Below are 25,057 nucleotides of genomic sequence, written 5' to 3' on the forward strand. Positions count from 1 at the left end.
AAATATGTGCGTGCCGTTCATATTAACTACCAGATGAGACCGAAAGCCATCTCTCTGTTCAATTACATTTGTAATGAGTCGCAGTAAAATGTTACAACTGTGTAGTCTGAAAAACCTGACGATATTTAGAAAAGATTCGGGATCATTTCACTTCCATCTCATCAGTGATCAAGCAACATTATTTGCCACTGAAGTAATTGGAACTACTACTGGAATAAAAAAAAAATACAGTGCACAGAAATACGGTTGCTATTTTTGATTAAATTACACTCACTGAGTAAGAGGATCTATTTATCTTCCACGTATTTGCTTTTGAAATCACTACAGTTCAATGTGTTGAATGCTTCGTTTAAGTCTTTGCAACAGAAAGCTTTCATTTTGCCTATCAGAGTTTCTGTGTCTGTCTCTCCATATGGAGATGACAGATGTCCTCTCAGTTGTCAAGGAAACCATTTCTAGATTGCATATTCACGCACATAACAAATGATTCTGCCATCAACCCATAACACATCACATACTGTATAATACAGCTGGAAGAAACATGATAAAGAGAAAAAAAAAACCTCTTCTCACATCATACCTGGCTTTTACTTTTCTCATTACAACTACATCTCAGTTAATTAAAATAATTTATTTCACTAATTTGATTAAAAAAGAGAAACTAATACCTGTTACCGACTCTTTGCAACTACATCTTTTAATCATTGGCGGTGCCATGATGGACGTCGGAAGTGAGGGACAGGAGTATTGAACTGATCGACTGAAGTGGTTTTCCCCAAGTTGTTTTTGTCCGTTTACTCATCGCTTCTACTTGTTGAGTCGAGCTAATTTGTCTTTGAGCGTAACATACCTTTGAATGTCAATGGACGGCGGTATTTACAGAAGCTACAAATGACTAGCTTACAAACTGATCCACACTTCCCTCCAGATGTGTTGATCAAATTACCGATTTTGCCTGAATTCACACCACGTGATTTTTGTCACTATGTCATAAATGGAGTTTCCCTTTACACCGGAGCAGCATTAAAAACGAACGGAAGACGAGACGCTAACCAGCTAGGCTACATGGCGGTGGGGTATTGTCTCCATGGTTACCAGTGGACACGTACCTTCGCCATAATGCGATATTTGACATCTTTCTAATTATACTTACATATAAAGTATATGAACGTTAATTTTCTTACCTTGTAAAACGTGTTTGCTGCGAATCCGCAGTTAGACTGAGGGCTGACAGTCACTATGATTGATGGCTGCTGTCCATCACCGCTGCAGCTTTCCTCGTTAAGTTATGCCATACAATGACAAGTTTGGTTTTCACCCTTGTCTGTGCAGCCGACCTCGCAGCATCCTATGACCATTTAAACTGCGAAATCAACTACATAAAAGGGATATTATGACAGGCTTTACGTGCAAAGGGTCAAGAGAAATGGCTAACTGTATGGCGAGCTCATTTATAATAAAATGTTTGTTTCTCAAGATAAATGAAAAATGTCAGTAAAATTTGTTTTTATTAATTTTTTTTTTTAGAGAAACCAAAACAACTTAAAAACAGGTGTAAGACACTTCTTTTTTTTTAGATTTGTCTTAAACAACCTCTTACACTATCAGCGCATTTGAAGATTTTTTTATTTCTTAAAATGAACCCATTGGTGAACTATGATCCAAAAATTCAGCCATTGTATATAAAGACAGGGCAGCATTTTATGATTTAGACCGAAGATGTCGTCCATTGTTAAAGTTATTCAGCGCACAGTCATAGTGGCACACACACTCATGCAGACATATGGGGAGAAAACAGCTGTAGTGACATTTCTCCAGTAAAAATGTCATCTGCAGAGGGGGTCTGCTCCCTGCTGAAATACTATTTCCACACATGCACACTCCCACTCTGGCCTGCATGCTCACAAATTCATAGGATTACAGCGAACATAGAGAAGTGTCAAGGAAGCGGCAAAGCTCCCGCTGGACGTGTGAGCGATACATCCGACAGAATACATGAGACTTGTCTGAGGCTATAATGGCGGGTTAGTGTTGTCCCTGATGGAAATACTGCAGAAAACAGATTGAGACGTTTCGCATGAAGCCGGGGGAAACCAGCCTGCACAGGTCTGAACCCTGAATCCCTCTGAATCTATGAGAGTTTTGTATCTAAAAGACACCTCTTGTAATTCGACAATGCCTTGGCATATTGCTGTAAGCTCCACCTTAATTTAATCCAATTAGCCAGTTGGGAGTCTTTCATTTAAACCACTGACTGCAGGAGGAGAGCTGAGAAAATTAAGCTGTGTATGGATTACTCCTCTGGAAGCCATCTCTAATTTACATACATTTACAGCAGAGATTTTTATTTATTTTTAACTTATTGTCGATTAGAAAAGCCATGCATTGTCTGCAAAACAAGTCAGGGAAGTAAATTCGACATTACAGTTTTGAGAGCAGATTGTGAAGCGAGCAGTTTTTGTACAGCAGAGATTAGAAGTCAAATGCAACACTTATAGAAAACATTTACCTCCATTTATAATTCATAATCTATGAAGAAAATCAGTGTAAATAGGTTGTTCTCCATCAAGGATACCTTAAATGTAAGGAAGTCAGTAAGTAAATGTCAAATGTCATGTTTGTGTACATTACTCAAGTAAAGAAATTAATTTGCAAGGTTTGTAAGAAAGATAAGATTATTTAAAATAATTTTAACCTAAATCAATCTGGACCTAAACATCGTTATTACCTATTTGTAAGCCGTCAGTAACAGGCAGGTTTAGGAAATGATAATTTCTTAAAATAATGCCTTAATCATATTTTTTCTACATGAAACGTCACTACTGTCATTAAACCTTGCAGCCCCGTCTCCTGGGTGTGAAACATAAGAGCACGTCAGAGTTTGGCTGCAGGGTTCACATCTCCTCCTCTAAGCTGTCACTTCATTTGCAGGTCTCAGTCACACCTGATGATCACACTGTTCAGCTCACCTGCAGGAGGACGAGCAACACGCTAGGAGACGCCTTGATGCCCAAGAGGAACAGCTTCCTTTTGTCTTTTGTTCTCCTCTAAACCGATCTGCTCCTCATCTCCTAAATCTAAACGTAGCATAAATCTCATCTCTCCCTCCTTCTTCTCTACTCTTTATCCGGGAGCTTTATCCCTTGTTCAATCTCACCAGCCTGCGTTTTGCACACATGCACACTCACAGATTGCGACTTGACCTTGGGGGAAAGTGATACTATGACAGATAATCAATTTTTAATAGCAGCTACGATTCCTCTCAAGTCACAAGCTGTGTGTCTGTGTCACAACTGAGCATGTGTAAGCGCATTTAGCACAGGCATGCATGTTACCGAGCATCTGTGTGCCTTGTATCTAAATGATTGAGCGAGTCTGTTATGACAGTCCAGTCCAGCAGCCACTTTGTTCCACCTCATCACTAAAATATTAATGCTTTCAGTGCTGGCAGTCCTGGAGGACGTAACCAACACACATACACACACACACACACACACACGCACACACACCATCTTTTATAGGTTTTATCTTGTATTTTATGGCTCTTTGGGGCTCTATAAATCAAATAGATGAGGCTTGAATTTGAAAATAGACTAGAGTGAGAGGAGCATGTGATTTCCTCATTCAGCAGTATCACTTTACCTTTAACCGATCCGATTTGCATTCTGGAGAAAATGCTTTATATTAAAATATTAATGACCTACAGTTATTCTGTTATACATGTGTTTATATTCAGATAATCTGATCATCCTAAATCAGTGTTTCTCAATCCTGGTCCTCAGGTTTCACTGCCCTGCATATTTCAGGTGCATCTCTGCTCCAGCACACCTGAATAAATTGCCAGCATTAGCTTCTGCAAACCACCAAGTGCTGGAGATGCCTGTTAAAGTTGCAGTATGCAGCTTTTATAAAAATATACAACTCTGGAAAATATCAAGAGTCAACTGCACTGAACCGTATTGAAAACTTCCAAATATTGTTTTCTAAACTCTTCCTCAGTTAAGACATTAGCATTGTTGTTTCTAAATGAATATGAATTCGTTTTATTTGGGGTCTGAAAGTTCTGCATCTTTTTAGTTGTTTATATTCAACTGCAATTGTAACACACATTGAAAAACTAATATAGTTATTTAAAAGGATTTAGTGGAGATGGCGATAAGTTTAGAGGCAATGATGGAAATAGGATTTATTTATTTTTTATTAGAAGATTTCTCCCACAGCTCCATTTATATACCCAGAGTGAAATTCTGCCCCAATAATCAAATTATTTATTCTTTTAAACACTTTTTAAAAATCTTAAATAATTTTAGACTGCATTCATGTTTTAAAAATCACACACATTGTTCTTGTCTTATTTTCTTATTGTCTAATTAAACACAAACCTTAAATTGTTTGTTTTTTCTAATTCATCTGAGGGCTTCCAGCATAAATCCTATGGTACAGTGAGCTAATCTGGAATAAATACTCCAGCTAAAATTAGCATTGATCTCAATCAGGAACTTTTTTCCTCCCTTGTGGTGTTTGCATCCATCTTAATGCACATGTTTGCACAAATGTGTCTGGGCTTCTGCAGTCTTTGGGAACCAATTAGAGCTCGATTTCAGCCCCCTATTGATTTTCCAGCCAATAGCAATGAGGCGCTGTGGTGGTGGACTATTGAACCCACCTCCCCTGCTCAGGGCGAGCTGTTGCCATTTAGCAGAGATCCTTTCTTTAAATTGGCTGAGTGTGGTATCTGAAGTGAAAGAACAGCAGGATCTATATCGAAAGGTGCCTAATTGTGGCGAGATCGGTTTCTCAGGAGGAATCGTCAGAAAGGTGTCTTTGCCCTTTAGCTCAGAACCTCAAGGAGGTGATGAAAGTATTTTTAAAGAAGACATAACTCCTAAATCGAAGCTGCAACATGCAAAGCTCTGCACAGTTCATTGTGATGTTTAAAGAAACTAAAAATGTTTTTTTAAGTGCAAGGAATAGGCTTTCCTTTGTATAAGAAAGCCCCTTTCCCTGAACAGCTGTATTCATCGCAGCACAACGTGTGAGGAGAAGATGGAGAAGATAAAAAGGAATAAAAGCAAAAGCCGGAAAATCGTCTTATTTGTTCAGAGGATAGAAAGGAAATGAACCTCAGAGAAGGAAGGGAATGAAAAAGGCCGGCACCAAATGAAGAATGTAAACAGAGAAAGAGGTTTGTTTAAATATATGTAATGAAAGCAAAGGTTTGGAAAAGCTGGAGAGCGAGAAACACGAGAGCTACTGGTCACCTGCTTTCTCTTCTTCATCCTTCTGCTCTGAAATAAACCTCACATCTTTTCCCTCTTCCATCTTTTACATCAAACAGGAAAAAGACTCCATTAGCTTCGTGTCTATGTTGGCTTTTACCCTCTGCCAGATGTATTGATTGGAAAAATCCCAATGATCAGAGGAGATTATGGGTGTGAGTTGATCAAACGACAAACATTTCTGATGTTAGATGAAGCCTTAGGTTCAAAAAAAGGCTGCTCAAATTAGTGTTCATCCATATGTTGCACAAAATATTTATAAATACGGTTATTTTGATAAAGTCAGTCAGCATACATAAACATCTCCCTTTAAAAGTCTATAGTGGAGCACATGTAGCTAATTCTACAAATATTTAAATTATTTATTCAGGTGTAGCTCACACTCAGGCCACCTGTCAGGCTAATTCACTCAGTCTCAAACAATAAACTTCACCTCTAAAATATCAATACAAAGGTTTTTGCATTAGAAACAGATTAAAAAAGTAAATGAGAAACAAAACTCTAGGAATGAAAGATTAAAGAAAACCAACTGGATCAAGCACACAATAAAAACAACAGAGAAGAAGGACTTAAAATAGACATTAAAGCTGATTTTAACAGATTTTTGTAAAAACAATTCAGATTTACAGGTTATATCACAAATAATGTGAAACATAATAAGATTTGGGCATTACCTTCTAGAGAAGCTCTGGTAGATCTGCTGTAGTTTCCTAACAAAGAGATAAAGATCCAAGATCATTTAAACTATATTTGATTTAAATAATTACACAGTATTTGTTTTTTAATCAAGAATTTATAATGTGTAATCATTTGGTCATATAAATGTGAAAACATAATCAAAGTGTAACCAACTCCCAAATCTGCCAGTGGACAAAACATTTCAACTTATAACATGGGAAAAATGTTCATTTATAACTAATAATTCATCATCAATATTAAGGAATTGTTGATTTAAAACAAACTTATAAGTTAGTGAACGTGAAATAAGACTAAACTAAGATATTTGCACTAAAAAGTAGACTAAAATACTTAGTAAGGTTTTGTGTTTTGCAGTGTATTCAATAGAACTCATTTGCTCAGGCAAATTCAGGTCACAACGTTTTGTCTTTTTGGCCATGCAGTATTCATTGTGCTGGTATTTTACTGTCCTGCAGTAAAAAGAAAACAAGTTTTAAAGTTGCTTTTCCTTCATTTCCTTCATATTTGAGCAAAATTAAATGAGTTATTTTTTAACCCTCTGAATAAGAGGCACCCAGATTGCAGTTTTCTGGCCAATCTTTAAAAAGCCTGACCTACCAATTCTGATTTTGGCCAATACCATTTTTTTTTTGTCTGAAATGTCACTAAGTACAGCAAGAAAGTCACTGAGTTGGTAACAGTGGGGTGACTATTGTTAACGTTCAGACATGAGCTGGTGGGTCGGTCCATCAGTCAAACCTCTCACAGCAGAGCAGAAAAGGAGAGTGGTTGATTTTTAGACCTTTGCTGAGGTAAATAAAATTGGTGGATAAAGTCAGTTTTATATGCAAGTATTGGCCGATCTCCCAAAATTAATCCTTCCATGCATAAATTATGATCCTTTATGTCAGGATTTTTTTCCAAACGTTTCCATTTTCTTAAGGCATATAAAACTGGTGGGGGGAAGAAAAATTGTTAAAACAATTTCTAGGATTTTTTTGTAGGTGATCAGTTGTCAATATTTTTTTTTACTTGCAAGAGTAGAAGGAGGGACCGGATATTCCTGAGTTGCTTTTTCATCTGGCTTTAACAAAAAATGTCTTCCACTTGCATTGGATGGCTAGTAGTTGGCAGTGTATTGTAAGATGCGCTGGTGACCACTAACATAAAAACCCACAAGAAACACTAGAAAGTGGTTTTTAGATAGCAGTCACCGCTATGCATGAAAGAGTTATGGAAATCTGTAAATTGGTGCACCAATACTCTGTATGTATTGGTGCACCAATTTATAGTGTAAACTGAAAGAAAGGAGACCTAAAATAGTTTCCTGTGGAATCTGATAAATTTTTTTTTTATTGTCAACGTAACATTATATGATCATTTACAAAGCAGTGTTGTGTAAAATCCACCAGACTTCCAGAGGTTTAATGTCTTCCAAAAGAAGGAGGTAGTTTTTTCTGGTTCCAGATTACGGAGCAAAGAAAACCAAAACAAAACAAACAAAAACACTAATTTTGGAAAAATTGACTTTGAAAGTCATTATGGCCTCATTTCTGCTTCACTCTCCAGCCTTTCACCTTCTCAAACATAAAGACCAAATGGGTTTCCGATGCGGAGCGCCTCATGGGTTACACCTTATTTGGTGTGCGGTGGTAAAATCTTCCCCTCAGGCCGATGGGCTCCTTTACTGGGGTCAGCAGATGGCCTCGCTGTGCTTCCATGTGTGTGTGGAAGTGTGTGTGTTTCCTTGCAGTGGAGAGGGGGAAGTTTGGAGGTATTCCTTTTTTAATTCGTGATCTAGCAGCACGCTGTTGGGTTTTTGATGTCACAAAACTTAACCTTTGTTCAGAAAGCAACCCAGATTACGTTTCGCTTTAAATACACTCACTTTTGAAAAGGGTTCAAAGGTTATCTTAGAACATAAAAACATGAACTGTCTTAACCAAAAATGCATTGTACAAACGGAAGAGAGCAAGAAAGTGCTTCATGTTTAACTACCTTTGTCCTTCTTAGATACTCTGTTGGTATCTGACGCAATAAATCAATTAAATTTCCATTTGCATGATTTATTGTTTCTCCTTCCACCAAAAACTGGATGATAAAACTGGTGCTTTGGTCTCAACTAGGCCTGTTTTTGACAGTCAATTGTGTTTATAGAGACTTTATTATTCATTTTATGTTATTTCTGTTTTTATTATATATTTAAAATGTCTTACAGTTCCAGTTCAAATGTTCATTAGAAATTCAAGTCTATTAATTTTTGACAATGTGCTCTTGCATTATTATGCCATTATTTTCATTATACTACGGCCTTGAAACAACAATATTATCGTAACAGAAAAGACTAGAACAATATATCTGGATTGAGATTGTTGCCAAAAGAAATAATTTTTAAATTCAAGTTGAATTTAAAATTTCAAGGTGAAATTTTGTAATAGCCCAGGGTGTATTTGTTTATTGAAAGGGGACACAAATGTTTTGAGAGGGAACGCAAAAGAAAAAAAAATCCTCCATCTCCCCTTAGGGGATAAGTAATTTCATAATTTCTTTATGTATAATTTAAGAAAATATTGTACAGTTCATAAAAATCTCAATCTATGCATTCACATTTAACCAAGCAACAACGTGCAGATGTGAATTAAAATAGGCTTGTGTAATATTCGTCTATTTTTTGCTGCTGTCAATTTGTCGCAAAAGCAAATCACAACAGAGTTGAGCACATGGTTACTAAAAGTCAGAAAATCAGTTTGATTTGATAAACTTTGTGCTAAAAGACAAAGATATTTAATTACAAGACAACAACAACAGATTATATTCAAACCGTAAAGGAACATGCTCCCAAATACAGATTGTAGAGTTTAGTTGTGCTGCTGGTTTTATATGCCTTTACTCTTCAGATGAACTAATCTCAGTCGTACTAGCAGATTATAATACTGCCAAAATAAAAGAAGCAGAAAAAACAAGGATTAAACTTGAATTAAAAAATAGAGGTGAAGGAAACTATCAAGGTTGAACTCGGACACTTTTCAAACTTTACGCCATTGTGAACCAAGATGAAAACTTTGTTTACATCTTGGGATGTTTCGCAACTCCCTCCGTTTAGCTGATGCAGCATTTTGCTCCTGCTGATTTCACAGAAAAACAACCGCCCGGCTTAAATGTGACTGCTAACAGTTTGAGACTGAAGATGAAGATGAAGGAAAGGAGGAGAGAAAGAGGATGACAGGAAGCTAAAACTGAATTCCTTTAAATCAGGCCTTTTGATGTGCGGAAGTGAACAGAGATTAATAGAAAAAAATAGGAAGGGATTAAGGAGCGAAGGAGAGGAAGAGATAACTAGAGAGTGACAGGTAGAGGAGGAGAAGGGAGCAGGGAAGTGGAGGCGCTCAGGGTGAATAAGGGGATGAAAGCAGGAACACAAGCGTGTCGATACTCATGTAGCACTAAAAGCTGAATTTTGTGTTTCTTTGCGAGTCTTTTCTCAAAGCCAAGGTGAGAAAACATTTTTTCCCCCCAAACAAAAAACCTTCACAGAAATGATAAGAATAACATTTCAGTGCTTAAATATGAAAAAGAATCTCTTATAAACTGAAAATACAAAGTTGCTTTAAAAGGCATCTTTAAAACCAATACAAACTTTTTCTTAATTTACTGTTGGGTGTTTATTTTTATGTAATATGCCAGAATTTCTTCAATTTCAGACTTTTGGCAGCTTATTATTAGCTTACCATCAAGTTTTTTAACATTTTATTTATTGTTGTAAAACACAGATTAAGAAGACTTTAAAGGTGGACATTGGCAAGGAGATTGTAATTATTCTGATACTGTATGTCCAGCTGTAATTTAAAATAACAGATTATTATTATCCATAGATTTTCCTGTTATGAGTTTGTTTGTGACCATTTTGTCTATGTAATATAATTTATTTGTTGGCTCTTTAGCACAGTATATTGAACAGGCACATGGCTATTACAACGTGGTTTTAATTACAAATTAGTGATTATTATTTAGTCAGTAAGCAATAAGCAAGGATTAAAGAAGCGTTCACTTCTTCCTACTCCTTTTCAGACAGAAAAGTAGTGGGAAATTCATTATTTTGTTCTTGGTTATGTATGCACATGTCGTTCTGTCCTACTGATTGCTTGTTTTTCTTGTTTTTAAAACACTGTTTGAAATTTTAAAAACATCCAGAAAACCGAAGTAGTTTACTGTTAATAGTTAAAGTAACAGGAGTTCAGTAAAATGCCAAACTCCTGTTTAATTTAAGTAAACAGAAAATATAAACTGCAGAGGAACATAAACTGGGAGTAAAGGACTAAAAGAAAGGGTTGTGAATATTATTTCTGAGGTAGATGGGGTAGAAACTCACCTTAAGCTGGCGGCCAGGTGCTTTTTTTCCCATCGGGATTCGGTTGAGCATTGATTAATTAAAGTAAAAAGAAATCAGAAGAACCTAACGTGAGAAATGTGTCATTAACTTAAAGACTAGGACAAAAACAGTGATGGATATCACATCCAAAATACAGATTTACTAAAACGGCCAATTATTCACAGTTTAGCTATTTAACATTAGCTTTAGGCGTCACTGTAACGTTTAAGTTAACAAACTGGAGAAATGACTTGCTTATAAACCCCAGAAACACCCAGTTTGGCTGACAGCTCGTCATGAACAGGGTTTTAAATGAGCAGCACGTTGATATTACCACCTATAATTGGCAAAAAAAACTTCATATTTTCTTGATATTAGCTTTCCTTCTAGATTAGCTTTCTTGCTAATCCGGTTTTGTAGCCGCACATCGTTTCATCCGACACCGCAGTGGGTCATTTTTACAGACTGATCAGATTTACACCCACAAAGAAAGTTAGTACTCTTAAAACCAGACTTACCGTGGATAAAGGGCTCGTTGAACAATTTCTTTCTATTCATTTTGTCACAAACGGTGAAGGAGACAGGTAAAAATAAACACACAAAAAAAACGTCCAAAAACTGAAGTCCAGGGGTAAATCCAAAATAATACAGTACAGGAAAAACCATAAAATAGGATCTGACTGACTGGGGAATTTAAGAAGAGTTTACTGAAAAATAAGGAGCTGGTTGTTGATTAGAAACAAGATGCAGGTGAGAGGAAAGGCAACAGAAATTAACGAGGGAAACAAGAAAAAGAAAGGAAAACGAACCAGATTCAACCCAGCAGGAAAAAACAGATCAAGATTCAAAACAAAATGATGACAAGACAACACTGAAGCAACAGGGAATAAAAAAAGACAGCTTTCCAAAATAAAAGATATACAGGCAATTATAAATAATACACAACATTGGAGTTCTTGAACCTGACTGAATATGAAAAGACTGATAAATCCTAAAATAAAACAAAGCACTAGATCAAAATTTAGATTTCATGGCTTTACAAATATAAAAAAAAAACACGTACAATGAGTTCTCCGTGGATTATTTGAAGACAGCTTCAGCTTTCAGTATAAAGTAGTTATTGAATCGTGTAGTGACAGAACATATGCTTAAGAGGTAAAACAAATAAAAAGTATCCCATGTAGGAAGTCATAATTCGGATTGGTTACACTACATCAATTGCCACAAACCACTACCTTAGTGTAAAAGTAACTTCTTAGTTAACGATTTCACAAATTTCACCATCTGTAATTTCTGTAATCATTTTTAAAACCATTTGTAGCATAAGGCTTTTTAAAAGAAGTTGGAGCTTAAGCAATATTTCTAAATGTTAATAATAAAGAAAAATAAAAAGTTCATAGAACGCCATACAAAATTATTAAGCTCTGATACATACTAATAAATGTACACAATATTTTTCTTTTTGTTTAGTGATTTTTTTTAACCATTAGGCACCAATAAAAAAAAAGAAAGAAAATATGATTTTATGTTATGGTAATGCTCTTGAATTTACCTTTAGCCAACCTCTGTTAATATCTCTGATCTTTTTGTTCTCAGGTGAAGGTGATGGTCAGAGTTTGCCCAACGTCTCAGTCTGATGCTGCAGAGTCCAGTTCTTTCTTGAAAGTGGATCCCAGAAAGAAACAGATCACCATCATGGACCCGTCTGCCAACCAGACACCGAATGCTGCCTCCCAGAAAAGAGCAGGAGCCAATCACACTCCACCAAAGATGTTCACCTTCGATGCTGCATTTCCTCCTGATGCATCACAGGTGAGAATATTGGTGTGAAAATCTAAATGTAAGTTTTCTTCCTAAAAATTGTTTGGAATGTGATTATTCTTTACATCACCACTGGAAGCCAAACTTGTGTCCTTATTTGGAATACAACATTCAATTTACATAAACTTTCTCCTTACACTTCCACTCTTTTGGCTCTTCTTAGTTATGAGTTAAACTACAATCTTTGGATTACAGCGCACAACAAATCAGTCAATAAATCAAGTTTATTTGCAAAGCACATTTCAGCAACAAGGCAGTTCAAAGAGTTTTATATCATAAAAACACAAAAGTACAAAGTTGTCGAACACAGTCAACAATTATCAAATGCTATTATTACATATTTGTTTTATGTTTGTTTTTTTTTATTTATAATGTTTTTAGTTATAAAACATTATAGTTTTAGTTTAGATTTACAGGAACTCCGTGTTTCGGCTTTCTGTTCCAGATTTGTGAATCATAGAAGCTTCAACAGTGTTGACCATTACATATTTACAAATGTGTATTTGTAATTAAAAAAACAAAACTGAAAACCTTGCATCCTTCTCTTTTCACCTCAAAGATGAAAACATGAAAATTTTCAAGTAGTGAATATTTTCCACAAAAACAAATATGGCTTCCCAAGTTGCTAAAAAAAATGCAAAAGCGAGTACTTTGATCACAAAATGAGTGAACAGACTCATAATTTGAATGTGACCATCTCAGTATATAATCTTTGCTTTGTGTTTTTCCTCGTCGTCTTTCTCCGGTCGCCTGTTGCCAGGCGGAGGTGTGTGCAGGAACGGTGGCTGAGGTCATCCAGTCAGTGGTGAACGGAGCGGACGGCTGCATCTTCTGCTTCGGACACTCCAAACTGGGTAACAGCCTCTTGAACACAACTTCCCCGGCTACACACACAGAGCATATGTGGTTTATGAGCCATCCCTCGTATGTGTGCCTGACTGTCAGTGTGTCAGTCCTTCACTTGGCGACTCGCCCTCGTCTATCAGAGACAGAAGAGGATTAGTGTCTGCTCTGGCTGAAAGCTTCCTCAGTCTGCTCAGGCTGTTTTTCTGTCTTCCTCTTTTGATTCCTAATCCTCCTGAAGCTGATTTTTTAGAGAAGCTGTCTTAGAAAGGGTCAGGACCCTTCACTGCACACTGCAACGCAATCTGAACCCAAACATGTGCAGCGTTAACAAAGGCCAGGCAGCACAGACACATGTTATTTAACTTCGGGTCAGCCCCAGTTGTGTTTATCCCCGAGCTGCATTATTGGTCTTGTTCTGTGATCTAAATACGTCCAGCTGGAGTTTCCACTAAGTCTCTTTAAAATATGGAGCAGAAGATGATGGCTGAGAATTAAAATGTGTCGGCTCAGCGAGCAACATGTAGCCGAGGCCCTGAGGAAGACTCCCAACTCGTACTCAAAATTACAATTTGGATTAAATTTACTAGATCATTTTTATTTCTTTGTTTGATGCGTACAGCTCTGGGGAAACTTAAGAGTTCACTGCGCTGAACCCCATTGAAGCCCTCCTGGTTATTCCACCAAATATTAATGTCTGAACTCTTCCTGAGTTAAAACATTAGTATTGTTGTTTCTAAATGAATATGAACTTGTTTTCTTTGCATTATCTGAGGTCTAAAAGCACGGCATCTGTTTTCTTTTCACCATTTCTCATTTTCTGTAAATAAATACTAAAGTTTTGCTTGGAAGTTCAGAGACATGTTATCAGTAGTTCATAGAATTAAAGAACAATGTTCATTTTACTGAAACATATAAATATGAAGAGTAAAACCAGAGCCACTGATCATTTTAAAGGGTTTCTTAATTTTTTTCAGAGCTCTATTTCAAAGATCCACCTGAAGTTTTTTGAACCCAAAGTGATTCTCCACAGACACATAAATTTCTTATTGGCTGAGCCGTGCGTTTACTTCTGACCTGTAACTTAATGGACAAAACCAAAACAAAAATGTCTGAACATCCAATAAAGCCCGGTACTGAATGGGCTTTATTGGATGTTAATCAGCTTTGAGTTTTCCCCCACATTCCCTGAAACTTGTTTATAGATTTACTCTGTAAACAAGCTGAATTCAAACACAATGTTTACCATTTTATAACCTCTTAGTTAAAAAAACAAACAAGAAGTGCTGAGAGGATGATGACGCGGCATGTTTTTTTTGTTTTTTTTTTTTATTTTTAATGACGTATCGCATGAAGAAACTTATTCATATGTGATTTTAACCAAGTTTCTTATTTAATGGAAACACGGCGATTGTGAAATTGTGTTTTTTTCAACATTACTGGAATATCGATAAAGTGTTTTGTACATTTGCAATAAAAATGGAGCTATGTAGTTCATGATTCAATCAAAAATGAAGAAGAAACTGGGCAAAGAAAAAGTTACTGCTGACCCAAAAAAAACAAAAACCAACACAATTTATTGTCTAATATTTGCCTTGTTTATAATCCCCAAGAGATTTGTGGAGATATTCTGTAAACTGATTAGATAAATGTAGATTTTTTGGAGAATGTGCATCGTTAACAACCTACACCAACAATCAAACATGCAGTGGGATTTAAGTCGATATTAAACAGAACATTTACAAACAAACTAACTTGGTTGAGTAAACTGATTTTAAATATCTATTTTGGTGATTAAACAGAATTTCTCATCATAAATTAAATATATACAAACTGTTTTACTACTTTATCAATATTCCAACATTAATTGGAAAAAATAGCTTTACCTTAATGTTTCACTTTATGTTGTTAGTGCTAATTAGCACCTCAAAGACAAGTCTTTGAATTAAAGTAACATTTATAAATAAAATTAAAATCTTTCTTTGTGGAGTTCTTTGTCCACAGACATGCAGGTTGGGTGAACTGGTGACTCAAAACTCTCTTTGGGAGTGTATTTATCCGCGCTTAGCTGCACGCACACATGCTGAGATGAGCTCAAACAATCTTAAGCTAAATGTGGGTGAGCATATAAAATGAATGAGTGGGTGAGACAGATGTGCAGACAATAATAAGAGCCTCCTCAAACAAAGTAAGTCACCACAGCGCTCGTCTAGACAGCACAACTTACATCAAACTTCGAAACAGAAAAATAAAGACAGAATTAATGGTAAAACCGACTCTCTCTGTAATGAACGGCCACATCTGGAACTAATGTTCCCTCTAATTGCTTGAGCATGGCCGTGTAAATGAGACTGCAGGCGCTTTTCTAAGTTCGGAGAAACAAACTTTTGTTGATGGATTTCTGAATGAATTTCTGCGTTCCATTGCTGCCGTGACCAGGAATGGTTTCAGCTTAAAAAGCCGCTGCTGCAGCAGCTCACCCCAGGCCATGAATCTTAATGGAGCCGCCGCGTTATAATGACATTACCTTTTTGCTAATTAAAACGGGGAAAGTAGCACAAAGAGTGTTTATCTTCAGCCTGGAAGCCCTGGGCTGTGGATTTATGAGGGGTCCGACTCAAGACACTCAGCACAACAAGCAGGTTTGCATTGAAAAAAGCCAAATATGAAAAACTACTACATTTACATAATTTTGATATTAGCCAAATATCACAGATTTTGTCAGCATTGTTACCAAAAAGCCTAAGAGTGATTAAGCTTTTCCACACTTTGTCACAAATGTAAGATTTATTTTATTGGGATTTTATGTAATAGACATCGTACAAAACGCTTAAGAATATATTTACCTGAAAAGGTAGGTAAAGTAATTTTATTTACGTAGCACATTTTCAGCAACAAGGCAGTTCAAAGTGCTTTACATGAATTAGAAGGAAAACAAACAACAAAATCAGAAGAAAGACAAAAGGTTAGAGTGATATAAAGTTTGAGTTCAAGATTTGTGTAAAGCAAAATGTTTGGTTGGTTCTCCATGTTTGATTATAAAACTAAATGTTGGTTCCAGTTGTTCTGGGTTGCTAAGTAGGTGATACAGTTTAAAGCTGTGTTCACACTGCAGCCCGAAGTGACCCAGTTCTGACTTTGTTTGCCATAATGCGACCTGTATCTGATCTTTTCAAGATAGTCTGAACAACAGAGGTCGGATTCTTTTCGAATGCGACCCAGGCCACTTGGATATCCGATACGTATCCGATTCAAATGCAACCTAACGTCCAGTTCGCATTCATCCGACCTGAACGTCACGGATACTCGACAAACGTCACTATTCTGCATCCTGATACTCGCAAATAGGAAGAAAAACAACAACCATGATGGACAATAATGAGGATTAAGTTGTTAATATGCTTCTCAAGTTGGACAACAACTTCAAAATTGTAAGCTACACTCCACCGTTAGCATCCATGTTTACCTCTGCAAACAGAGAACTACTACTTCTTTATGGCGGTTGGCAAAACACTGAACACGCTCTCTATGTGTGACGTTATTGCGTCCTCTACTGCGCATACGGGACACTTTCAGGTCATTTGCAGTTCACACTGGAAACGACCGGTGTGAACTGCTCACTCGTCGTGTGCATTCATTTAGAAGTGTGAATGGCAAAAAAAAAAAAGTCAGATTTGACCAAAAATCTGAATTGGATCACTTCAGGCTGCAGTATGAACGCTTTGTTTGTTCTAAATTTGTAACGTATAAAGCTAAAGTGTAGAAAGCAGCTACTCCACCACGTTTGGTCTCTTCCAGCTTTGTTCATCTTGAAAATCACAACTCTTCCATTTTCTACTGGCACAGTCAGGTTGAATGGAAACTTTTAAGACCTGAGCTATAACTAGAACATTCTAGCTGATGAATAGGCTTTGATTTAAACTATTTTGCCGTCGCTGGTTGAAGGTTTTGGATTATTGTACTGAATACTCCATGCCTTGACACTCACTTCTTGTTTACTTCAACCTTGTTCAGACAGTGACAGCATCTGTATTTTGGTTCGATGTGACCAATTATGAGGCCTCCGCATCACTATAAAAAAATAAACTCAGTTCACTCACTGTTTTATAGCCTGCAGCGCAACGTCCCTGTGCAACTGGCTGTAGCAGTCAGCCACAGAACCAGGACTTGACAGCCTGCAGCAGCGAGAACAAAGGAAATGGCTGTGATATACCGACACTCATATTGTCGCATAAAATCAGGCCTGAAAGGAAGCGAGACGCACAGAGAGGTAACGGCTGTTAAATAGACAAACTGTGATGAAGGAAATCCATCGAATCAACTGGAAAAATCAGATTAGTCAAAGTTAATGGTCTGGTATTGAAGTTGTTGAACTTTAAAGAGGACCCATTATACAAAATTCACTTTTGCATATTTTTTTGTACATCCTTTCAGCTTCTAAATACAGCAAGCACCATTTTTACAAGCATAAACACTTGGCTGTTTCTGGCAATAAGTTAATGCTTTTTAGTGTCTGGAAAACAAGACATTTCAAAATCCTGAGTCTGGAGTTGCCTAGCAACTCAATTTGAACTCCAGCATGTTTGGTCAGCTGGATGCTCTGTACAATGGATGCTGGAAATGACAAGGCCTCGAGTTTGACACATGCCATAGATCTATCTGTCCTAAACCATTCAAGGAAACCTAATAGGTCGAATTTTACACTCATGGAGCAGCTTTTTGGTTTTATTAACACAAACTGTCACAATGTGTAGCTTAAAATAAATAATTTCTCCTCCAAATAAATGCTTATAACGTGTCTCTTTTACAAGGCGTTTGCACAGTTTCATGAAGCAGCTCAGTGTTTTTGGAGCAGATGCTTGAGGAAACGCTGAGGGAGAACAATGTAAAATCACAACGTAGCTGACAGCCTCCCCTCCATCCTCATTCAGAACAAATGGGAAACATTTCTCTACGCTGCATCACAGGAGTCAGGCTTTCATGTCCTCTGTTTTCCACGTTAGCTGTGACATATGGCTTTGTTTAGGGGGGTGTTTGATCTCCTGATTCTGACAGCCGCAGCAGGTGTAGGAGGAGGATAATCATCGTCCTGTGACTGGAGGAGACACAGATCCACTCACAGACGATCATTTCACTCTCACACCTTTTTCTTACTCATCTTCCTCCAGAGCATAGAGGTTTTATGATCCTTTTCTTCTCACCCCTTTCTCTGTTTTTTGTCTTTCTGTGTGTCATCCAGGAAAATCGTACACAATGATTGGTCGTGATGACTCTCTTCAGACCCTGGGAATAATCCCCTGTGCCATCTCCTGGCTGTTTAAACTCATCAATGAGAGGAAGGAGAAAACAGGAGCGCGCTTCTCTGTTCGAGTCTCTGCTGTGGAGGTGACTGAGAAAAACACCTCAGTTGTTATTAAGAGCAAAGCATCAATAATGTTTCTATCAAATGGAAAAGGAAGTGACTGTAGCAGTCACTGACGTTTATTAAATTAGCATTTTTTAAGCTTTTACTTAAGAAATGCTCCTAAGTTTTTTGTTTTAAAAAAAAAGAAAGAATTTTTTTTTTTAGCTTGTGTCGTTGAATGACTTATTCTGTGACATTTCTTGTCTTTATAGTAGAGATATTACAAGTCAGTAAAGCAACTGCACTGTAAAACATTTGAAGGTGGTTTAACTTGAAACTGAAAGTTCACCTGCTGCCTTGAAAATGTAACTTAAGTCAACAAGAAAATTGTTTTGGTCTTAACTCAGAAATTAAAGTTAATTAAGTAGATTTAACAACAAGAGATAAGTTGTTTAAAAATGTTTATTAAGTTCATTAATCTTGAATTGTGAGTTTTAAGTTAAAGCTGCAATTTAAACCAAATAATTATTTCACAATATGTAAATAAAAACTGTCCTCACCTGGTTAAAGAGCCACATTTCTCAGCCATTTTCACTCATAATATCAAGTTAAAATAACTTGTTTTACTTGAAAATAATTAAAATTTGTATTCGAAATTGCACGATCAAAATTTTATTAAACATCACAATTAATTCGGCTCAGAAACATTTAGTGTGAACAGGACTTTATCCTCAAGCTTTGCAAACCTAAAATAAACATTTGCCTTAATAAAACACAAGAGTCAGATCAACGTAACGCACTTCCATCTCAAGATACAAAAACATGCTGCTAAGCATTCTGGGAAATAGTTCCCACTCCTGTCTTTTTCTTCTTTCAGTTGTTTTAAGTGCTAATCTAGAAACTCTAGTTTATTCAACTCTTAACTTACTGCTGTAAGTTTTTCTTTCACAAACTCAAACACTTGGGTTCAAAATGTAAAACTTGCTAACTTTATTTGACTTAAAGAGCAGAACATAGTAGACACAACTAAATGTGGCTCAAATGTTTTACAGTGTGTGCTTGGTAAGTTGGTGAATGAAATCTTTTCATTTAACTGGAAATGGACCAGAATGCTCTTAATCTTATATATTCATTATTCTTATAATTTCATGTTAACCGAGTTTCATTATAAATTCTGCTTATATTAAAATTTTGCCAATTTTATTTGGTCGACAAAGTTACTTTCTGTTTTATAATGTTTTGATGAGATGGATTTGCTTTGAGATAAAATAAAATGTTATCAGCTCACATCAGCTGATTGATTTGTGTTCAGGTTTGGGGAAAGGAGGAAAACCTGAAGGATTTGCTGTCTGAAGTGGCAACAGGAAGTCTGCAGGACGGCCAGTCGCCTGGAGTTTATCTCTGTGAGGATCCAATCTGTGGCATGCAGGTACATCTGACAGCCGCTAGATTATGTTAATGTTTTCAATTTGCTTCAGAATTTATTTTTAACTTTTAAAAGTCGATTTTGTCTTTGGGAGTTGGGACAGAAACACACCTTTGTGACATTTGAAAATAATGAGAATCAAAAGTACAGAAGGAAAAAGCACTTGATGTAAAACTTTAATCAAATGCAGGGTTTCCCTCAGGGTATTACAAGCCTGGCGGGCCACCAGGCTTTACTTGTGCCCCCACCAGACTAAGTATTGCTTACTTATTTAAGTTTTTTTTTTTCATGATTGCACTTTTTAAGACTTTATAGTTAGTGTTCAGGTCTTAATCTTCCAATCTTTCAATAACACATAATTATCAAGTGATATTTTCAAATTTCCTGGCACATTTTTGAACTCAAAAACACGACGATGAATGACCGCTGAGCACCTCAACCACCGAGCTTATCAAGTTGTCTGGGGGAAAAGTAAATATTATTTTACTGTTTTACCTTAACTGAAAGATATTACACCTTTTCAAAGAGCGAAAAAGCACAAATAAAATAGTATAATAATAAAGCAACACAATCTGCCTTACCAGATTATGATTTTTTAACATGCTTCAAAACACTCAAACAACTGCTTAATTAATTACTAAATAGACCAACAAATTAGAGAATAGCAGCAGCATTACTTTTGCTGTTTGTCCATGAATATGTAATCTCAGACTGGTGTCCAAATCTGAGCCAAATTTGTCAAGTTATCAGTTTTGCTTCACTGCAATTCAGTATTTTTGTAAAATTGTAGATGGAAATGCCGAGCAATAAAGTCAATACAAAATGTTTTGATTAGACAAATGTAGTCTGATAGTTGTCATATAAAGCAATGCATATATATAAAAATGTTAAACAACTGATTCTGACCACAAAGGACACCTTTCACCAAACAGTATTATAGTTTGTTTTTTTGCTTTTTTCATGAAAACCACGCAGCAGTAGTCAGAAATTGACAAAGTGACGACAACAAGTGAACAGCAGAATGTCTGCATGTTTATAGGATTAGAGGGTCTGGTGCAAACACATCTGTATAATCCCTAACTAATCTGGCATAATCTCATCAGTAATTACATCCTGCAGCACACACACTTTTTCCTCTCCTTGCAGCTTCTTTGAATGCCATATACCTGCAGGTGAACCATTACTAGCAGAGCCCTGCATGCCAAATCCTCATTGTAAACATAATCATCGTATAAATACTTTTTGGCTGGAGACTCAAACCCCTCTGGCTTAATTTGGTTTCCTCTTACCTCCCCCATCATGTCATGTCTGCAACATTGATGCTTTATTTTTCAAATCTGGATGTTTTCCAGCTCCAAAACCAGTCGGAGCTCCGTGCTCCCACCCCAGAGAAGGCGGCCTGGTTCCTGGATGCGGCCATCGCAGCTCGCCACAGCAGCCAGCGGCCCAACACCACAGAGGAAGAACACAGGAACTCCCACATGCTCTTCACGTTGCATATCTACCAGTACCGCATGGAAAAGACAGGCAAAGGAGGGAGTGAGTACTCTATGCTGGAAAGACATTATTACCACTGAGATGTGTTTTCCTGCTGCAGATTTAATTTTTCATTTTATTGAGAAAAAAAAAAGTTTGTCTGAAATATGATATTCAGATCTGTGTGTGCAATAAATGCAAATCTGTCACTGTGTGATCTATTAATAATTATTCAGTGCTTAGAGAATAACAGTCTGATAACACAATCACACTGAGTCATTGCATGTGACTGAGAGAGTCTGACACTTCTCATGCACAAAATGTGTGCGCATTAATGTACTTGTCAGTGTTTCCTATTCGGAGCTATTTCCAAGTATAATAACTCTTCTAAGATCCGGATGCTGCCGTGTGGGGACCAAAGATCAGCCATAATGCAGCATAATACAGATTTTTTAAATTATTCGAGTTTGCAGAAAATTACTTCTAGTTAAAGGAAAGGACTAGGAATGTAGTGGTAATGGTTACAGTTAGCACAGTGTTAGCATTAAGAAAAGATATATTGAATGCTGTTAGTAGCATGTGGGGACAAGCATGTTGAGCTCCAGTAATATACTTAACATACTAGTAACACCCCACATGCTACTGACTACATTTTATCAAATCATAGCATTGTTGCTAATTTTTAGCATATACAGGATTGTTTGCTGAATAGCGTAAGTCCATATTAGAGAACATGCTAGTAATACCCCACATACTGTTGATTACATTTTAGGTAATCTTATAATTGTTGCTAATATTAGCTTCTACAATGTTAGCATACTAAAGGGAGTAAATCAAAAACTAGTCAACATGCTATTAATCCCCCAAAAATTATTGATTACATCTTAGCTAACCTTATTATTGTTCTTTTAGTATTGTTGCTAACTTTAGTTTCTGCAATAACGTTTTCATCCTGAAGGGAGTAAGTCAGGGTTAGTCTACTTGCTACTGATAACCTACATGCTGTTGACATCATTTTGGCTAACCTTAGCATTTTAGTTGTAGAAATACAAAATGGAGTAAGTCAATGATAGTCAACTTGCTACTGACAGCATTTTAGATAATCCTGAATATTTTCATCACATACAACAAACACAGGCACAAACTATCTGTTGTCTTAACCTGTTTATGCTTTGACACTCAAATCCGTTCCACTGATTCAGTGGAAATCAGACTCTGATTCAGGTCTGATTTGGACACTTTGACAGGCTCCTTTAAAATTTATTTTAGAAATTAGTAAATAAACTTAAGGAAATCAATTAAAACTCCCAATTGTGGTAAAAAACAAACACGTGTGTGTGTGTGCGTGCGTGTGTGTGTGTTAGCATAATTGTCAACATGCATGATAAGAAGAAACAGAGATAAGAGATAAATAACTGTAATGCGACAACATGCATTGTTCTCATTTTGCTTTTAGCTGACCCTGGACTTTATTTGCTAAAATGTTTTTTATTTTAAACACATTTTGACATTTATCCAGTGTTCCCTATTTTGAAACTTGGAAGCAAAGCACATTGAAGAAAACATTCCTTTTGGTTTAATCTTCATCCATTTATCATTGTGCTTCAATAAAAAGTTTGTTAGTTATTTGAATCTTACCTTAAGAGCTGCAGCTTCACCGTCAAACTCACTAAATTGTCCAGTTGGATTGAGCAGGGATCCATTCTTTGTTCTCTTTTTAAAAGCTCCACTTCAGTTTCATCCTAAACAAAAATCAGATATCATTCCACTAATCTTAAGTCTACTTGATTGTAAGCAGGAAAGATAAAGCCCCACTGAATGTTTTGCTGGACTGTCTGGACGGCTTTAAATAATGGATGAAATGTAAAACAGATGCAAGACTTTAGGGAGTACATACCCTCCCCTACTCCAAAGGTTTTTCAACATAAACATGGTGTAATTTTTGACGTGACATTCTTTCTCGTTTGCAAGAAAAACAGTTGTCAGAAGCTTTTATTTTTGTCAACTGAGAGTCCTTGACAAAGTCAAGCCTTTACTCTTATTTCTGCACTTTAAAAAGGTGATTTACAATTTCATCTAATCTACACAAGGCGAGGGTACAATCTGCATTGTGATATTTGCCCTCACCAATTTAAATGTCAAGCTAATTTTACATACTACATCTGTTGTAGGTTTACTTTACTGGCCCTCTAATTTAGATTAGAATCCATTTAAAGCAGTCTTTCACAAACTGTGGTCCGCATGCGCCCCCTAGTGATCCGCGAGGTACTGCATGTAATGTGCCGTGACGTTAGCTAAAAGTCCAACGCTGCAGTTAGTTTACGAAAGGATTGTGTTTAAAAATAATAATAGATAATAAATAAATGGCTTAAGATTATGTCACTAAAAAGAAACACTTAAGATACCAATGGAAAGGTTTTCAGGGTGAGTTGCAGAACTTTTGTTTTTTGAATGCTATTAAGATATAGCGTGCTGCAGGATGTAGACCTCAGTTTACCGCTGTGGTGAGTGTGACGTGATGATGACGAGACGGTGAACAGCGCTGCATCCCACACTGACTAACTGCATCTTAACATCTAAAAAAATTATCTATGTTGTGCTATCTACAGGCTGAAATAAAATGTTTGTTTTTGCCAACACTAGTCTATTTTTCTTTTATTATGCTTCTAAATTACAAATAACCCTGTAAATGATCAACATATAAAACACATTTAAGGTTCTATTTTTAATTCAGACACATTAAGAGACAAATGAAAGGGTCCAATGCCATAATTATTACTTTTTCATTTATTTTTGAGTGGTTGGTAAGGCATATAACTCTGACCTTTGAACGAGTCAGTTATCAAAGAGGCCCCTAAACTAAAGAAATGAAATGTATTCTGGTAATGTACAAATTGGTACCAGTTTTAAATTTGAACCTTAGCTACTTCATTACACCATTTATTTAAATTTGTTTGATTAAAAATTAGAAGCTAGACTTAAAATTGTAATTTAGTACTAATGGGCTAATAAAGTTGAAACAGACAAAGCTGCAGCTGAATAAAAAGTGTTTTAGTCTATTTTTATGTACCGCCGTTGATCTGTAACATCTTGCTTAGAGGAGGAAAAGGTTACGTCCTCAGTGAGAAATGTCTTTGAAAATGCTTTTTGCCCTTTTTCTAACAGAAACTCCTATACAGCTGTTTGAGTTGTGGCAACTAAAAACAAGGCAATGTTCTGTGCTGCTTTTACAGAAAGAGCTTTTTCAGGGTCTTGGATGCAGCTGGAGTAGTAAACCATCAAGCAGTTTGTCTGGATGTTTTCTATTGTGCATTTTGAGAAACTGACCAGCAGTTCTGAGAGAGTTTAGCTCTCCTTAACTTTCTTAAACAGTGAAGGGACTGAGAGGCTTTGTGTCTTTGTTGATGGTTATTAGCTGTGATTTTTTCTAATTTTTGGTGTTATAATCCACAGTAGTTTTGCCTTAAACTTCCTGGTTTTCAAAGACAAGTTTTTTTGTCACTATGCCTGGTGTAGAATCTTCTTTTTTTACGCATTTTTTTCATGTTTGATTCATGTACGGACAAGTTTTAAAAAACAGTTGAAAAGTGTGTGGGCTGAGCACACAGCCCTGAGCCACTCCTGTGCTAACAGTGAACATTCACCCTTACAATCTCAGTAAGAGCTGCAGCTGTAGGGATATCAAAATACTGTTCACCTAATATGTCTATTATTTATTTGTATAGTTACTATCTTATTAGAATAAAAACATTAAAATTCCAGGATGTCCACCCATCCTTAAAAAGTCTTAAATTTGTTTGTCTAAAATTAAGGCCTTGGAT

The 25,057-nt window shown here is 36.4% G+C and overlaps 1 protein-coding gene and 2 long non-coding RNA genes across 7 annotated transcripts in view; 1 reads left to right on the forward strand and 2 right to left on the reverse strand.

The window, feature by feature from the left end:
- The window catches only part of LOC122819384, a 56,590-nt gene extending 45,053 nt beyond the window's left edge, over positions 1-11,537 (reverse strand). The window contains exons 1-3 of one of the 2 annotated variants that reach the window (XR_006368603.1): positions 10,845-11,537; positions 10,327-10,410; positions 5,954-5,989 (exon numbers count right to left, since the gene is read on the reverse strand). This is a non-coding gene — a long non-coding RNA (uncharacterized LOC122819384). The remainder of the gene's footprint in view (positions 1-5,953; positions 5,990-10,326; positions 10,411-10,844) is intronic. The other variant, XR_006368605.1, reaches the window with a different exon arrangement.
- kif26ba (kinesin family member 26Ba) overlaps positions 1-25,057 on the forward strand; it is a 98,974-nt gene that overhangs the window by 48,219 nt on the left and 25,698 nt on the right. For all 4 annotated transcript variants that reach the window (XM_044096057.1, XM_044096048.1, XM_044096029.1 and 1 more), the window contains exons 6-10: positions 11,923-12,138; positions 12,908-13,001; positions 18,230-18,375; positions 19,647-19,763; positions 21,113-21,299. In XM_044096057.1, the coding sequence (XP_043951992.1) occupies positions 11,923-12,138; positions 12,908-13,001; positions 18,230-18,375; positions 19,647-19,763; positions 21,113-21,299 (760 nt within the window). The remainder of the gene's footprint in view (positions 1-11,922; positions 12,139-12,907; positions 13,002-18,229; positions 18,376-19,646; positions 19,764-21,112; positions 21,300-25,057) is intronic.
- Positions 13,000-21,176, reverse strand: LOC122819392. Its single transcript, XR_006368606.1, has 3 exons — positions 21,050-21,176; positions 17,091-17,165; positions 13,000-13,126 (listed from the first exon to the last, which is right to left on the reverse strand). It is a non-coding gene; the product is annotated as an uncharacterized LOC122819392 (long non-coding RNA).

The sequence above is a fragment of the Gambusia affinis genome, linkage group LG02 (genome assembly GCF_019740435.1).
Source record: "Gambusia affinis linkage group LG02, SWU_Gaff_1.0, whole genome shotgun sequence".
NCBI classification, from domain to species: Eukaryota; Metazoa; Chordata; class Actinopteri; order Cyprinodontiformes; family Poeciliidae; genus Gambusia; species Gambusia affinis.